The sequence below is a fragment of the Abramis brama genome, assembly GCF_963993115.1.
Source record: "Abramis brama genome assembly, chromosome: 15".
Classification (NCBI taxonomy): domain Eukaryota; kingdom Metazoa; phylum Chordata; class Actinopteri; order Cypriniformes; family Leuciscidae; genus Abramis; species Abramis brama.
The window spans coordinates 32672653-32690138 of NC_139977.1; the positions used below are offsets into that span (position 1 = coordinate 32672653).

At 37.3% G+C, this 17486-nt stretch overlaps 3 protein-coding genes across 13 annotated transcripts in view; all 3 read left to right on the forward strand.

Annotated features, from left to right (window-relative positions):
- Positions 1 to 1222, forward strand: part of add1 (adducin 1 (alpha)) — a 39990-nt gene extending 38768 nt beyond the window's left edge. For all 9 annotated transcript variants that reach the window (XM_084137295.1, XM_084137291.1, XM_084137297.1 and 6 more), the window contains one exon: positions 649 to 1222. In XM_084137295.1, the coding sequence (XP_083993421.1) occupies position 649 (1 nt within the window). In that variant the 3' untranslated portion in view covers positions 650 to 1222. The remainder of the gene's footprint in view (positions 1 to 648) is intronic.
- Positions 1223 to 4416: 3194 nt separating this feature from the next.
- Positions 4417 to 6689, forward strand: LOC311097669 (nuclear factor 7, brain-like). Of its 2 annotated transcripts, XM_084137512.1 has the most exons (5): positions 4417 to 4873; positions 5627 to 5782; positions 5886 to 5908; positions 6280 to 6397; positions 6482 to 6689. In XM_084137512.1, the coding sequence occupies exons 1-5, from the start codon at positions 4481 to 4483 to the stop codon at positions 6497 to 6499; spliced, it is 708 nt and encodes a 235-aa protein (XP_083993638.1). In that variant the 5' UTR covers positions 4417 to 4480; the 3' UTR covers positions 6500 to 6689. The 2 variants fall into 2 exon arrangements, with proteins under 2 accessions (XP_083993638.1, XP_083993637.1); XM_084137511.1 differs by having other exon boundaries at positions 6280 to 6513.
- A 6641-nt stretch (positions 6690 to 13330) lies between these two features.
- On the forward strand, positions 13331 to 17471 carry LOC311097539 (E3 ubiquitin-protein ligase TRIM35-like). 2 transcript variants are annotated; one of them, XM_084137304.1, is made up of 6 exons: positions 13331 to 13755; positions 14794 to 14889; positions 14976 to 15206; positions 16077 to 16099; positions 16460 to 16574; positions 16660 to 17471. In XM_084137304.1, the coding sequence occupies exons 1-6, from the start codon at positions 13357 to 13359 to the stop codon at positions 16738 to 16740; spliced, it is 945 nt and encodes a 314-aa protein (XP_083993430.1). In that variant the 5' UTR covers positions 13331 to 13356; the 3' UTR covers positions 16741 to 17471. The 2 variants fall into 2 exon arrangements, with proteins under 2 accessions (XP_083993430.1, XP_083993431.1); XM_084137305.1 differs by having other exon boundaries at positions 13337 to 13755; positions 16460 to 16569.
- The last annotated feature ends 15 nt before the right edge of the window (positions 17472 to 17486 follow it).

Consider the following 17486-nt stretch of genomic DNA (forward strand, 5'->3'; position numbering starts at 1 on the left):
TGAAACAAAAATTAATGTATGCATACTGTATAAATATATTGAAAATATGATTAAAATTGTAATACTCTCATTTATTGAGAATGTATATAAAAGTGCTGTAAAATCGATTAATCGCATTTAACAAGTTTGTTTATATATGTATTTATATATATATAATGTACACACAAATATATACATACATACATAAGATCCGATTAATCATGATTTGTCGATTTGACAGCACTTATATCAGCATATGTATATATCAGCATATATGTAAATATATCATGTACACTTGTTTTAAAGCATACATTTTTATTATTAACTGAGATCCCTATTTTGCAAACTAGGCACAGTTTTTCAGGGTTCACTCTGAAATTGGTTGTTCTGTTTGCCCAGTACATCTAGTTTTTGTTAATTAGGTAATTGCATCGGGAAGTGTTTCATGATGTAGCAGTTTGGTGATTAAAGCTAAAGATGAGTGTGTGTCTGGAGATCAGTGTGGTTTTGCAGGGATTCAAGTTTTATGATCAGTTTCTGAGAAATGCTATTTTCACGCTTCATAAATGAGGAGGCGGAGTGTTGAGCGCTGAATTTCCCCCTGGACGGTGTCCATGCCGTGAGCTGATCTTCAAACTCACTGTGATCTTTTCTCCTCGTCCTCCACAGAGGCACATCAGGAACAGACGTTTAAAGACGATAGTGACGCCGCCACTTTAAGACAGACCCTCCCCGATCTGACCCCCGATGAAGCCTCTGAAGCCGCCGCCCTCCCTGCAGAAGACCCCGCCCCTGAACTGACTGACTCCGCCCCTCAACAAGAGGGGGAGGAGCCTGTCGCAGGCGACGATGCGGCTGGTGACCATGGCAGCGACGAATCACCAAACAAATCCCCTTCAAAGAAGAAGAAAAAGTTTCGCACCCCGTCTTTCCTGAAGAAAAACAAAAAGAAGTCTGAAACCCAGTGAGGAAGCTTGGCAATATCTTTCTTTAAATCGATTGGTTTTTGTACTGTGTCTGTTCACATTTAGTGCGTCGATCTTTTTATTACATTTTTATTCTTTTAGCAGTTCTGGCTGAGCGCTGAAGTGCACTTTACGGCAAAGTGCGGCTTGTTAAGCATGATCATCAGTCATCATCTCTGTTTTTATATAGAAAAAAGAAATGAATATGAATAACCACTATATAATGTATTGGAATGTATCAAATGTAACAGAGAAAAAATAAATTCAAGTTGAAGTTCCTCCTGGTGTTAAATTAAGATCTTTACTCCGCTGCATGTTTATAGTTTTTCAAATCATGTCTATAAACGTCTTAAAAAACACGAATGACCTGGAGTGAAAATGCCTCATTTAATCAAGCAGTTTCACCCGACCAGGTGTAAAACAAGAGTGTAAAACATGCTTGTGATAATATTCTGATCAGCTTAAATTTGTTTTTGGATGGAAATCGACTCGTTGAATGAATTTTTGTAATGGACATGCAGTGCGAAGCGTTGAGCGAATCTCACAAAACCTTTACGAACATGTTTCTGTCACACATTTCTCCCCAAAAATCAATAAACCAAATAAATATTTTTGGGGGGATTGTGAAATTTTCAAAACAAATAATCAAATTCCCCTTCATTATCATTTAATTCAAAATATTTTTGGCCTGAAATAAAGGAGAATTGGAGTCAAAACGTGTGTAATTGCTATTAAAATTGTCATAATTTTTTGTTGTAATGTGAATGTTTTGTGAGATTCGCCCTACAAAGATGCGTTTCTGTGGCTTTACACGTCTGCGTTTGTAACTAAACACAAAATACCTTTCGTCCTCATGTGAAGGTTTGTTTTAAAACTAGCTGTGACTTTCATCCTGCAGTAATATGAATGACACATGTTTGCTTTTGCTTTTATATATACATATATATATTTTGTAGTTATTTTTAGCTGTAGTTTATTTAGTTTCTACGAAGCCGCACATGACGTGGGGACAAGAATATGTGTATCGTGGCCAAGAATTAACAATTAATTCCTATGACATACTAATACGTCCACTCATTTAAAGTAAATCATGCTCTCAATATAATTAGTTCCCTTGTTTTAGTAAAATCAAATTGGTTCCACATGATATATATATATATATATATATATATATATATATATATATATATATATATATATATATATATATATATATATATATATATATATATATATATTTGTCCGCATATCATGTTCGGGCCTCCGTAAGTTTCATTCAAAACACGTCAAGTAACTTGACACTGTTGTAACTTTGACACTATCACTTGTCCTGTGTAGAACATCATAGACGAATCATTATTAAAGTTTCAAACAGCCACTGATGATTATGATGATTATGATGATATATGTGCGTGTTCTGGATTGGTTTACAGATGTCTGGTGTGTTTTCACACACACACACACACACACACGCTCCTGCGGTGTGTGTCTTTTGTAACACTGAAAGTTTTCACTCAACCATCCTGAATAACCACTGGTAAAGAAACGCGCTTCGAGATGGACGTCTAAATACTGAATCTCACAAAGAAACGTCCGATTCATATTTCAACCCAAATTTAAAAAAGAAAAGCATTATTTTGCGTATAGAAAATTATCTATTTTTAGGACCCGTAAGATTTTTTAATCCTGAAATCATGACCATAATGCAAAAAATATCCTAATCACTGTTATACAAAAATAAATATAAAAGTAGTGCAACATATACTTACGGAAAAAAATATGTTTTTTGGTTTTGAGTTGAATTATGACTTGTGCGTTTCTTTGCAGTTTTCCTGAGATTCGTCTGTTCTTGAATGAATAACCTGTGCAGTATAAACAATTCTCTTATAACAAATTAAAATGTATAATAATAAGGCAGAAAGGAGTGAAATACTAACAATGATTAATTTTGATGGTGCAAAACAGCGTTTCGGCTTGTACAGATCTGCATTCTGGACTAATGTGAAGCAGAAGTGCCGTTTGTTTTACACACTAAAGTCTGAGTATCTTCTGACTAACAGCCACAACACAAGAGTTGCTGAAGGACCGCATGGCATTATGGGCTTTAGCTTGTGTTGTTTGTCCTTTGAGCTTTTCTGTTGATGTTCTTCTCAGCCGTATTATTGATAACATTACTAAGTTAGATGGTTTTATTTGAACTCTTCATTTCCAGTTTCTGTTGAATCTTTAAATGCTGTTCTTCTTTATTTTCAAAAGCAATTGTATGTTTTACAATTTTAAAACCACAATACTTTTTTTTTTTTTTTCATGGTACTGTTTATTTTGCAACCATGAATAAAAATCCATCTTTAAAAACAGCCATGATTTGAAGATTCATTTTTATGAATTGCAATGCATTGCACATACCAACAATTTCCTTGCATTTTTTGTGTACTTGCCCAATGCATTTAATTCAATTCAATTCAATATTTGACCTTACACAACTTTTAGTAGTTAACTGATAATGTAATTATGTAATAATATAGATAATGATACTATTGAAGTTGTAATGCATGTTCATGTGCAACAGCTGTTGTAATGCTTATTTTGAGAATGTTATTAATCCTATAATCTATAGTAAATTCAAATTATTATGGAAGCTTGTTTCCACCACAGAATAAAAAAATAATAATAAAAAAAAAGTTAAGTGGTAATTAAAGTCCCCCTGTGGTGAAAATGAAAGTAAAGTCCTCATTTACCCACCCTGGTGTTGTTTTAATGCCGTACGTCCTTCATTATTTTTTGGGCCTCAAAAGGATCATTTTTATAAAATGTTCTTGTAAAAATTATTTTGGTGAAAAACAAGCTTTTAATGTTGTTTATGTGTGTATGTGGTGTTTTTAATATGCTTTAAGACAAAGCATGTGTAAGTTCATAAGTCGACAGCATTGCTGAGTATTTTCTCCATAAAACTGCAGTGAAACAAAGACAGTCTCAAAAACACGCTTTGAAATCGCTGGTGTTTCTGACGTCACAAACTACCTTGTAACCAATCAGATCAATGTGTGATCGTCAACCAGTGGATCTCTGAGCTGATTTGGAACTGTTTTTATCACTTAATTAGAAGCACCACAATTTTAAATGTGTGTCTTCTGTTCGTTACATAGCGACTACTGAACAGACTTTTATTTTAAAATGCAAAGTATTGAAAATATAATAAATAAAAGCTGCATTTTTTGCAAGACTATAAGTGAGTCCCATCGAGTAATCAAAAGTTCTACACACACTTGCAGTTTTTACACCTACTTGGGGAAAAATGTCATGCAAGTGATCAAGTGCAAAGACCACAAGTGTGTGTATTTGGACAAGGCATTTGTATGTCTCCCTTATTTGACACACCCACTTCAGGTCTTGCAGCCTCTCTCTACTAATGAGCTGATGAGTTGAACCAGGTGTGATAGATGAGAGAAACATACAAAATGTGCAGTTTGAAAACCCCTGGCCTATCCTAACTTTAAAGATTGACTTTGAGTTTCATTTCTAAGCAACTATGAAAAATGGCATCTAGATCTTTGTCTGAGGAGGATTTATCTTGTCCGGTGTGCTGTGATATTTTTATAAATCCTGTTCTTCTGTCGTGTAGCCACAGTTTTTGTTCAAGCTGTATTCAGAGGGTTTGGGAAAATCAAACACTTAAAGAATGTCCGGTTTGCCGAACAACATCTTCAAATGATCGTCCTCCAGTAAATTTGGCTTTGAAGAACCTGTGTGAGAGTTTTCAACAGCAGAGAAGACAGAAATCTTCATCTGGAGTCTGTAGAGATCACAAAGAGGAGCTCAAACTCTTCTGTCTGGATGATCAACAGCTCGTGTGTGTGGTGTGTCGAGACTCCAGAAAACACACCAACCACAGATTCAGTCCTGTAGATGAAGCTGTCGTGGATAATAAGGTCAGATGATGTTTAAAACATTTGAATAAATCAAATCTCAATAGACATTTTCACAATGACAAACCTAAACTGATACTGGTGTGGGTTTATTCACACAGAAACGATACAGATTTTTTTTTTATGTTAAATTATGAAACTAAAGATAATCTCAGATAAACCAAAGAGCAATTTAGAAACTCAAATCTGAATTTGCTAAATTTGTCTGTAATACTTTTTTTTTTTTTTGGTAATTCAAGCCATAATCAGATCGTAAAACTGCTAATGAATAAAAATGTTTACATTTTACATTGTATCTGAAGTATAATTTTAAGTATACCTACTCAATAAATAAATGCGTCTGATATTAAGATATTTCCTGCGCCACCATTTGCCTACTTCTACTACACCCTAAAAGTAGCGTGTGTGTGTGTGAAGAACGAATACTTTTAAATGTAGCAGAAGAGTAAACTCGAGCTTTGGTGTTTCTGACGTCACAAACTACCTTGTAACCAATCAGATCAATGTGTGATCGTCAACCAGTGGATCTCTGAGTGAGTGAGTGGAGGCGGGGCTCATTTGCATATTCATAAAACCGCGAATGCCAAATGAGGCAAGGGTGTTGAGCTACATTCAAGCTAAAAAAAATTACGATGTTTCATTTTGGTGGTCAAAGGTGAGTTTTAAGGGATAAAATAATTGACTACAGGTGGACTTTAAATAAGAGGCAAAAACCTGAAAATTTAACAATGGACACTTTTTGTTTTCTACTTTCAGGAGATTCTCAAAGCTTCACTGGAACACTTACAGAAGGAACTGAGAACATATGTGAATTATGATGAGAATCTGGCGAACAAACAGATTTCATTTCTCAGAATCACAATCAGAGACATCGAGGAGCAGATGAAGGCTGAAGATGTTTCATTCCTGCAGGTGTCAATTAATCTTCATTATTCTCCAATGATATGAATGTCAATTTCAGAGATTAAAACCAAATTAAGTTTTGCTGAATAATTTACATTATTTTTCTTTACAGAACTTTAAGGCCACATTGCAAAGGTTTGTGTTTGTTTGTCTCTGTGCTTCTGAACTCAGATCATCACACTCTTAGAAGAAGAGGTTCAATATGGAATCTTAAAGGGTTCCGTCAGACGCTTCTTATATAGAACCTTGTAGAGGTTCCCATCATTCTATGGGTTTAGTTTGAATTAACACATTAATGTAATTAAGTAATTACATTTTATGAATTTAACAGCTTGTAGTCTTTATTACAAAAAATCGACAACCAATTAAACATGAAAGTAAAAAGAGATTTCTCCTTTGAAACTTTTTGGCATAAAGGGTTCTTTAAAATTGGGTCAAGAACCCTAGAGTTCTATATAGAACCACACTGAACCATCAGCATCTCTGACTCTTGAATGTTGTTTCAGAGCCCAATATATTCCAGATCCAGACCCCAGTCCAAGTGTGATGATCACTTTCACAGATCACCTGACCAACCTGAAGCTCAATATCATACAGAAGATGCAGGATGCAATGTTGGTAAAAGTGAGTAAGACCGAACGCAGCAATGATTTCTGTGGTTATTTGTTTTAAAGTGTGTATGAATGTGTATCTGTTCTCTCTCTTCAGCTTCAGACTTCAACATGATTCCAAAATTTGGATGCTATCTGTCCCAAATAGGACTACTACAATAAGTAAAATATATGAAATCCCTGTCCAAGAAACCCCGGGGATCAAGTTTGAATTGGAGATGGAATGAATATAAATAAATGAATAAAAAAAAAAAAGAGCAAGGGTGAAGACATGGAAGAAAAAGCTCAAATAAAATTTGACACAGAAGCAAAGCTTCAGACTTTCTATTATGTTTAAGCATTTGAAGCTCTGAAACGTTTTAACAAACTCTCATAGAAATGTATTAAAGGAGGGCTTACATTTTTTTTCCATTTACAAGTATGGAAATAATATTTACCCTTCAATAAAACAAAATCAGAGAAGGGTGAATTTAAATTACCCTTAGAATAGCAGACATTTTGTTGGGTTAGAGGAATTGTCTCCATTTTTACTGACAACCAGCTATATATATATATATCAAATCAACATTTTGAAGTAACTTCACAGCTAAAGATTAAAAGAACAAAAGCTGCAAGGATCCACCTCGAAATGAAATCATTTCTGTATAAAGTCACTAACTGGGTAAATCTTAAACATAATTTTGTAACCAGTGTCTTTGACCTTTGGAGCAACTGGGTATAACAGGTAAAAGCGTTATCCCTTACTGAGGTTTCAACATCTCCCAGAAAATAACACTGATATTCACCAGTGATAATACATTTAAGTGTAATAAACTTATTTACACTCTAAATAAGAGATTTACATTCATATTTTTAAAGAGGGAAGAGAAACTACAGGTCTAGATAAAGGATCAGAAAAACTGCTTTGGATTATTCTAACAATCCAGTGCACTTTAAAAAAAGATGGTTCTTTGAAGGTTCTCTACATGTAGTAACAGTTCTATTTAGAACTGTATCGTATTGAAGAACCATTTATGTGGTTCTATAGAGTTTAGGGTTCTTTATTTCCACCTTTTCAAATCTGTAACTGTCACAGTCACCTCATTACTGATATTCTGGAGCTCAGCTATACAACTACTGACTCTCAACAGGTAAATGATTTCTTTCTTAATGTCTATAAATTATAACTTTAAATATTGTAACTGGTTTCATACCAGTCATGTCTTTTTCTCTTTTTAGTTTAACAGAACATGTACGTGTGAGCAGCTCTGTTCAGTTAAGAATCTTTTCTTCACAAAGTAGCAGAAATATTGAATTTATGATCCATATTGTTTTATTATTATTATTACTTTATGCGTAAACATACCCAGTCACAAAAACATTAAAGCTATCCCATGACTTTATCACTTTTTCATTTTAACACATTTAGGGTGCTTTCACACTAGCATTTTTGGTGCGCACCCGGGTTCGAATGACGTCAGAGTTCGGTTCGTTTGGATGATGTGAACGCTGTCTTCCGAACTCGGGTGCGCACCCGCGAACCGTACTCGAGTCCGCTTAGGGTGCTTTCACACTTGGTTCGATTGCCTGTTCCGAACCCGAGTTCGATTGCTCCCCCCTCCCCCAGCCCCCGATGGACTGTGTTCACATTATATTATTTGTATCCGAACCGTGGTACGCTTGCGCCATCAAGCTGCAGCTGGCGCGTACACGTGTTGCTTGGTAACCGCTATGAAAAAGCGTCAAAATGGATAGAATTGCTCGCTTCTTCTTTTTTTGAACCTTTGGTTTTGTTTTCAAAGAAAAGTACAGAAACACATTTGCGTCTGTCTGCCGCAAAAGTATTAAAACCGTTCCAAAGACAGCGGGATGTCCGCCGAAGACAATTTTTGTGGAGGCAAGCAGAAATCATCTCTCTGCTTGCAGTGCGTCAATCCCGCTTTTCATCAAGGTAAGTGTATATAGACCCTTTTACAGTTGTTAAACACACGCAGGCACGCACCACATTATATGTCATCAATAGCGGTTCACTTCCACGATTTAGTACGATTGCGTTCATATCAGCAGCGAACCGTACCCGAGTTCACATGAACCGTACCCCAGACCACCTTTTTAAGCGGACTCGAGTACGGTTCGCGGGTACGCACCCGAGTTCGGAAGACAGCGTTCACATCATCCAAACGAACCGAACTCTGACGTCATTCGAATTTCGAACCCGGGTGCGCACCAAAAGTGCTAGTGTGAAAGCACCCTAAAAAAGGTGGTCTGGGGTACGGTTCATGTGATCTCCAGTACGGTTCGCTGCTGATATTGGATATGAACGCAATCGTACCAAATCGCGGAAGTGAACCGCTATTGATGACGTATAATGTGGTGTGTGTGTATACAATTACCTTGACTAAAAGCGGGATTGACGCACTGCAAGCAGAGAGATGATTTCTGCTTGCCTCCACAAAAATTGTCTTCGGCGGACATCCCGCTGTCTTTGGAACGGTTTTAATACTTTTGCGGCAGACAGACGCAAGTGTGTTTCTGTATCTTTTCTTTGAAAACAAAACCAAAGGTTCAAAAAAAGAAGAACAAATGTAAAGCGAGCAATTCTATCCATTTTGACGCCTTTTAATTCATAGCGGTTACCAAGCAACACGAGTACGTGCCAGCTGCAGCTTGATGACGCAAGCGTACCGCGGTTCAGATACAAATAATATAATGTGAACACAGTCCATCGGGGGCAGGGGAAGGGGGGAGCAATCGAACTCGGGTTTGGAACAGGCTATCGAAAGTGAAGCACCCTTAAAGGGCTCACATACTGGTTTTTTTTCGCTAGTTCTGGCCTTCATAAATATAATTGTTTTTACATAATCAAATGCACAGACAAACTTTAACTCTGAACTCAATTGTGTATTTCAGATGCTGTCACATATCATAACTTTTGCCACTCAAATAATGATGGACGTAAAGACATGGATTGTGAAGATATTTCACCGGAACTTGGTCTTCACTACATCTATATCATGTTCAGTGTCAATTATTAATGTTTTAAGCCAACAACTGTTGTTAGAGCACTAATTTTTGCTACAATTTGCCATGTTAATACATTTAAAAAAGTACCTAACTAACACCATGCTTTTTTTATTTTTTAATGTAAAACCCAAATGGAAGCAACAATATTTTTATATTATTATGTTATTAATACTAACATTAATAACATGAAGTTAATAATAATAATGAAAATAAACTATTATTAAAAAAGTTATTTATAACACTATTTAGGTCCTATATAACGTTTTCAAAGCATGGTTCTTTATGGAACCTTATAAAAGGGTTTTGCTATTGTTACGAGAGCTAAAGAACCCTAATTCTGTACTGTAGTGTTTAGAACCCTGGTTACTGGTCGTAACCGTGGTTCTATGAATGGTGGAAGACCTCATACTCCCTCAACATAGGGACTGGACATAGGGCCGCCTTGTCCTCTTGTATAAATGCCGCCAGCTGAATGGGTTGGTTTGTGAATTGAAGCGACATTACCTTGGGCTGAAATGCTGGGTTCGGCCAAAGTGTAACTTCATTGCCCTCTGGCCCCCGCCTGAGACACTGTGGACTCACTGACAGAGCATGTAACTCACCGACCCTGTTATGGCTAACAGAAATGCTGTCTCAGGTGGTGAACACAATCTGTCCAACACCAATCGTAAATCCCACTTGGTACACATTACCTGTATTGGTGGCTTTAGCCGTACAGCTCCCTTAAGCTAAGCCACCACTAGCCTATTTGCAGCACTTGACACCTGCTCCATAGGATCCCGATAAGCAGACAGGGCAGCCACAAACACTTTAAGTGTGGCTGGAGAACATCCAGTATCCAACAAATACTACAGGAAGTTCCACTGATGGGGCAATCAACTGGGTTGAGAGCACGAACTGTGCAACAAGAGACAAACAGTTTCCACTTACTGGCGTAAGTACGATGTGTTGAAGGTGCTCTAGCAACTCATAACCGTATTCCTTACTGGTCTGGAAGAAGATGCAGAGCGAAATGCTGAGAAAACAACATCAGTAAAATCAGAAAATCCTCAGGTCAAGCAACCGGAAGACGCAAGAGGTTTGAAGGCCCCTGCGACGGAGAAGGTAGGTCCAAATTCAACATAGCAAGGGCCATCTTGATTGTGTCTTGCAATGAAAATGCCACTGAAGAACCAGCACCTTGAATGCTTGAACCCTCATCACTATGAGAGTGCTGAGACTGAGCATGCACAGCAGAAGTCTCCAAGGGTGTATAACGGTCCTGCTCATCAGCGACTAATAAATCTGAGGCAGCTAGAGTTAAAGGGGGGGTGAAATGCTATTTCATGCATACTGAGTTTTTTACACTGTTAAAGAGTTGGATTCCCATGCTAAACATGGACAAAGTTTCAAAAATTAAATTGTACGTTTGAAGGAGTATTTCTGTGCCAAAAATTGTCCTTCCGGTTTGTCACAAGTTTCGGAAAGTTTTTTTCGAGTATGGGCCTGTGTGACGTCAGATGGGGCGTCATTTCCTTATATGGGTCCTAAGGGCACTTCTCCCTGGGCGCGTGCGCATCCGTAGACCAGAGAGAGAAGAGAGCCAAAGCAGTACGCCATCAAAGCGCTCTGCTCGACTTTAGGGAAGTCAATGTCACCGAAGAAGTGTGTTTTTGGTTACCAGGGCAAGACAAATGGTAAATGGACTGCACAGATTCCCAAAGAACCCAGCGTTAAGGGACCAGTGGATGGAGTTTGTTTTTTCAGAGCATCAACGGAGTTGTACACAACGGAGTTGTGTTTGTTCCCTGCATTTCAACGATGATTGTTTTATAAACAAAGCCCAGATCGACGGATTTGCAGATCGTCTAATGCTTAAGGATCGAGCAGTCACAATGATAAAGGTTCGCGGTCGTGCGTTGGAACCGGGCAGTGAGTAAAACTGCTTCAAATGTCTCTGTGTGTTGTTGTTAGCTCGGTTAGCACAGCTTTAGCTTCGCCCACACGGCCCGCCTCCAGCCGCTCGTTTTTTTTCCGGAAAGACTCGGTACAGCCTATCTTTCTTTTATAAATATAATAAAACTAAAGACTTTTTGAAGATTTGAAGGATGCAATACTACTCTATAGGTACTCAAGATTAACATGAGATTGACTGAAAATGAGTGTTTCACCCCCCCTTTAATGTGTTCAGTTCATCCCTAGAACATTCAGCTGCTGGTTCGAACCTGGTCAACAAGGGGTTAAGCACAGATGTTCTCACTTCATTACTTGTGCTCTGAGTAGCAGAAGGAAACTACTTCGCCATCAGCTATAAATATAGCACTCCAATGATATGTGTGTTAAGTGGTTGTCACAGTAACCACAATAACTATGTATGTGTGTAAACATACATGGCAATAAAGCTGATTCTGATTCTAATTCTGCAGAGCGCGTTCATGTGTTTTGAGGCGTGGCTTTGGAGACCCTCTGAAGCGAGTGTGAGATCTCGTGCAGAGTTGCCAGATTGGGTGGTTTAATCTATTTTGCGGGCAAAAATGGGTTTAGGCGGGTGGATAAAAACTTAGCTAGCTGACTGACACTGCGGTTTCATGACAACTCTCTCCAGGTCAGCGGCAGCGCCAACACAGATTTGAATGTTGCGATATGATTTTGTAGCCTGGGTTTCCCCATACTGCCTTGCTCGCAGCGCGATTTTATTCACGCTGCTAGGCAGTCTGGACACCACGGACAAGATTTTCCCCTGAAAAAGGGAACCAATCACAGAACGGGGAGGGAGCAGCAAGATGACGACACCGAAGCAGTTTGTTTATATCTATGGATCCAACATGGCATCAGACTCGACGTTACCTTCTACCCTCATGTTTATCTTGCACAAACGGTAATATTCGCTAAACGCCATCGTGTACAAATAAATCTTTGACCCATCGTCTTTTTCCTCGTCGAATTACTGTCACTCTACATACGTCATCTGGTATAATTGAAGCGATTGGCTATGAGCTACGTACAGGCGCATTTGATAGACATTCGTAGCGCCCAAAAAACGGCTCTGGGCATTCGTAAACCACGCCTCAAATACGAGAAAATGCACATGTAGTTCCCAGACCAAGTCTCAAATGAGACTTGGTCTGACGTTAGCCAGGCTAATGATTTTGTGAAAGGTTTAATAGACAGACGAAATGGAAGAAGATCGCCTGGGTGTTTTAATCGAGATCACAGTCTTTTAAAGATGAATCGTGCAGCTCTATAACGACACATTTCATCCTCTGTTGGAATGAAAGTGGCTAACTTCTGTCAACCTTATCTATAAGCAAGGGCAAAAATAAAGCAATTTAATTTGAATTAATATCGGTAATATTCTGTAATAAAATAAAATCGATTTTAAAATCGGTTTTAAAAAAAGCGATACCTAACGTTATAGGTGAATCGATTTTTTTCTCCCAGCCCTAAGAATATGCATGTTTCATGTTGCTATTTGAAATAATTGAAATGTTAAAGTGGGTTATTTTTTATGTCCATATATCCACTCAATGTTTTTATGTTACCGAATGCTTTTGTTCCAAGTGACTTTTATTGACAATAAACAGACTCATTGATATATAGCCTAAGTTTATCGAATTATTTTCCGTAACATAAGCTAGTTTAATAGTAGGCCTAGTCTGACTGAAGTCAGTGTAGCCTACTTTTGCGTTCATTTGATTGAATATGGTTTCTAAAATCGGATAGGCTAAGTCGAAAAATGGGTCATTTTAAAGCTTGTTAATGATTTCAATGTGTTTAAACGAGAAACAAGCCAAAAAAAAATTGGGCGTTTTTTTTTTGTGCATTCTCGTGGTTTTTGACAAGGTTTTGGGATGGAAAACCTTGCTGGCACCTGGCAACCTGTGATTTCAAAACTAGCTTGCTATTGGTAGCCTTTCTGAAACCGCCTACCCTAGCTTTAACTGGAAGTGAAACTTTACTTTGAGATTCATTTTTAAGCAACTATGAAAAATGGCATCTAGTTCTTTGTCTGAGGGGGATTTATCTTGTCCGGTGTGCCGTGACATTTTTATAAATCCTGTTATTCTGTCGTGTAGCCACAGCTTTTGTTCAAGCTGTATTCAGAGGGTTTGGAAAAATAAAACATTAAAAGTCATTAAATGTCCAGTTTGCCTAACAATATCTTCAAATGATCGTCCTCCAGTAAATTTGGCTTTGAAGAACATGTGCGAGAGTTTTCAACAGCAGAGAAGACAGAAATCTGGATCTGGAGTCTGTAGAGATCACAAAGAGGAGCTCAAACTCTTCTGTCTGGATGATCAACAGCCCGTGTGTGTGGTGTGTCGAGACTCCAGAAAACACGCCAACCACAGATTCAGTCCTGTAAATGAAGTTGCCGCGGATAATAAGGTCAGATGATGTTTAAAACATTTGATTAAATCAAATATCGATAATTATTGATAGACAATTTCACTTTGACAAACTAATTGTAACGGGTGTTATAATTATTTCTTAATTTCACTCAAAATCTCCCCATTTGTTATTATTTGTTATATTTCTTTAATTATTTTGTATTCTGTAATTATTCTTTTAATATGTCATTTAATTTATTTTTTTCAATATTGATTTCTATTAACTGAAATGTCATATTTATATGGTTATATGGTCATTTAGCAGTATAGTTAAATACGGTGCGTGGCTCCTTTAAGACTTATGTTCTGTTCCCGGTTGCTCTCCTTCAGTTCGCGGTCACAAACTCGAGCTTGTTTTCATTCAATTGTCTTTTTATTCATGCATAATAAAATCTGGCCTGAGTAATTTCTGTTGCCCGGTCTCGTTCATCTACCAACACAACGCAGAGCTAAACGAAGACCTATCACATAATACTGAAAAAAAAAAAATACTGGTGTGGGTTTATTTAGGCCTATTTATTTACACAACAATTCAGATTTTTTTTATCTGATAGGCCCATTAGTTGTATCCCTTAAATCTCATCTTTGATCACCAAAATTACATATTTAAAAGTTTTTTTCCTGTGAAAGAATGTATTCATGCCTTAAAATAGCTTGAATGTAACTCTACACCAGAGCCATATAGACTACAGAGATAGTAATGCGATCACGAAAGTTTCAAATGCTTGATTCGCGCGCAAACTTCAGATAGTTCCAGGAAGTGCGTCAGAGTTAGGAGGGGAGGGGAGGGGTGAAACCTTTTTAAAAAGTTTTAATTCTTTAGACTTTAACATGAAGTGATCTAATGTTTGCTTTTAATATTTCAATTTAGTGCATCAGATTGAGTTTTAAAAATGTTTTGAGCTGTTGTGGTGCATGTTAGCTCAAATCCATTCCCTCCACTGTCTGTACTAAATAAATAAAAATAAAAAAGAGGCAAAAAATCCAAAATCAAATAAATTTATCAATAAACACTGTTTTTGTTGTTTTCTTCCAGGAGATACTCAAAGCTTCACTGGAACGCTTACAGAAGGAACTGAGAATGTCTGTGATTCATGAACACAAACTGTGTGAAACTGCTAAAGATATCAAGGTTTGAAATAAACAATGTGATTAATGCAATTCTGGAAGTGTAGATACTAGTAGATCTAGTTTGGCCAATATTGTGTTTCATTTCAGTTTCACGCTCAAAGCATAGAGACTCAGATTAAAGAAGAGTTTAAGGAACTTCACCAGCTTTTACATTATGAAGAAGCGGCCAGAATAACAGCACTGAGAGAGGAAGAGGAGAAGAAGAGTCAGAGGATGAAGAAGAAGATGATGCACAGAAGCAAACAGATTTCATTTCTCAGAATCACAATCAGAGACATCGAGAAGCAGATGAAGGCTGAAGATGTTTCATTCCTGCAGGTGTCAATTAATCTTCATTATTCTCCAATGATATGAATGTCAATTTTCAGAGATTTAAGACAAACTCTAGCCTGGTTAAAACCAGACCATTCTCGGTAGTAACTGAGTTATGGTCTGGCAAAGCTCCTTTAATAACTCATTTCCAAAGGGGCGTCACCAACGGACGTCGCTCAAATGTCCCTGGGCGCAATTGGATAGATCTAAAACTCCTAAAACCAATCCGAGCGATCGTCACGTGTAAAGCCATATGCTGCGTCCCAATTCGCCTGCTACACTACCCCATAAAATTATTTACTCTTTTTGTGAAGAAAATGTATTTATTTTTGAATGTGTAGCAAAAAAGTAGGCAACTTTGGGACATACTACTTCATCATCTTTATCGGACTTTATCTGTCGCGTGCATCCCGTCATGTAAACTGCCTTGTCAATCATCTTGTCACAGTTAAAATCCTCTATTAAATCTAATTTAATTTCCTACCGTTTCGAAGAGAAATGTAGTAGCACGTTCATCTGCCAGTGGGTCTTTCATGGAGACTGTCCTCATGTGTTTGCAATTTGAATATAATAATGCATTTAAAAGTTGGTACGCTTCACCAACGGACATCGGAGTGGACGTTGCTCAAATGCCTCTGGGCGCAATTGGATAGGCTAGAAGTAAAACCAATCAGAGCGATCGTCATGTGTAAAGCCCGCCCCAACGTTTCTGATTGGTGCCGCGATTTCTCGGCATGGGGAAATGGCCTTGAATGAGCTCTTTGCCAGACTTACTTGCAGAGCAAATCTAAATTTGCCGGAAGTTGTCTGGGTTTTCCCAGGCTAGACAAACTCAGTTTTGCTGAATAATTTACATTTCTTTACTTTTCTTTACAGAACTTAAAGGCCACATTGCAAAGGTTTGTGTGTGTTTTTGTCTCTGTGCTTCTGAACTCAAATAATCATACTCTTAGAAGAAGAGGTTCTAAATGGAATCTTAAAGGGTTCCGTCAGACGCTTCTTATATACAACCTTTTAGAGGTTCCAATCATTTTATGGGTTTAGTTTGAATTAACCATTCATTTCATTCATTCAAGTAATTCAATTGTATGCATTTAACAGCTTGTAATCTTTATTACTAAAAATTTAAAATAACCAATTAATTTTTCCTTTGAAACTTTTTGCCATAATGGGTTCTTAAAATTGAGTCAAGAACCCTAGGGTTCTATATAGAACCACATTGAACCATCAGCATCTCTGACTCTTGAATGTTGTTTCAGAGCCAAATATATTCCACATCCAGACCCAAATCCAAGTGTGACGATCACTTTCACAGATCACCTGACCAACCTGAAGCTCAATGTCTTACAGAAGATGCAGGACAATGTTGGTAAAGTGAGTATGACAGACACAGCAATGACTTCTGTGGTTATTTGTCTTAATGTGTGTGTATGAGTGTGTATCTGTTCTCTCTCTTCAGCTTCAGACAACATCGCTCGCAAGCAAGAAAACAAATTTAGACCATCGACTCATTTCTGGGGTGCAAAGCAAGAAAAAGTAAATTAATTAAGTCTAGGAACTCATTTCTGGGGGGCAAAGGCCCGTAAATGCCCCCCTTAGGGGCTTCTTTGAAAAGCCGAGCATGACAATTATGAGATCCAGTTCCCAGTTGTCCGAAAATAAATGAACAAATGAACGTGAAAAAACAAATCTGTTGGAATGTCATGAAATCAATATTACAATAACGGACCAACATCATATTTGCAGCCTCATTTAATGCTAAAAATACAACAAATGTAATGTTAACATCAATGTTACAATCTGAAGTACAAATGCTGAAACAACATTAACATTTCAACTACACTTCAAATTTCACATCATCAAATTCCAGACCCTTATAAAGTTTCTATTACTACAGTAAAACACTGTGCTTTGTAAAACACAAAAAATGTGCACTTTTAATACTTTTCTCTTCTTTTATTTCAAAACAATCAATAGAAATGACTTGCTCTTCGAAAAAACTTTCATTGATAAATCTTTAAAATCTTTGGGAGTTTGAAATTCATCATGTTTTTATACATATTTAATTTTTTATATATTTTTAGATTATATAGGCCTATATATGTCTTTTTTTTCCCTTATAATATTGTGTTATATTTTATTTTTGTGTAATTCCTATGTTTGTCTACACTATGCCTGTACTTGTCTTCTGCACTGGAAGCCTCTGTCACCAAAACAAATTCATTGTGTGAACATACATGGCAATAAAGCTCTTTCTGATTCTCATTATAATTCTGCAGTGCGCGT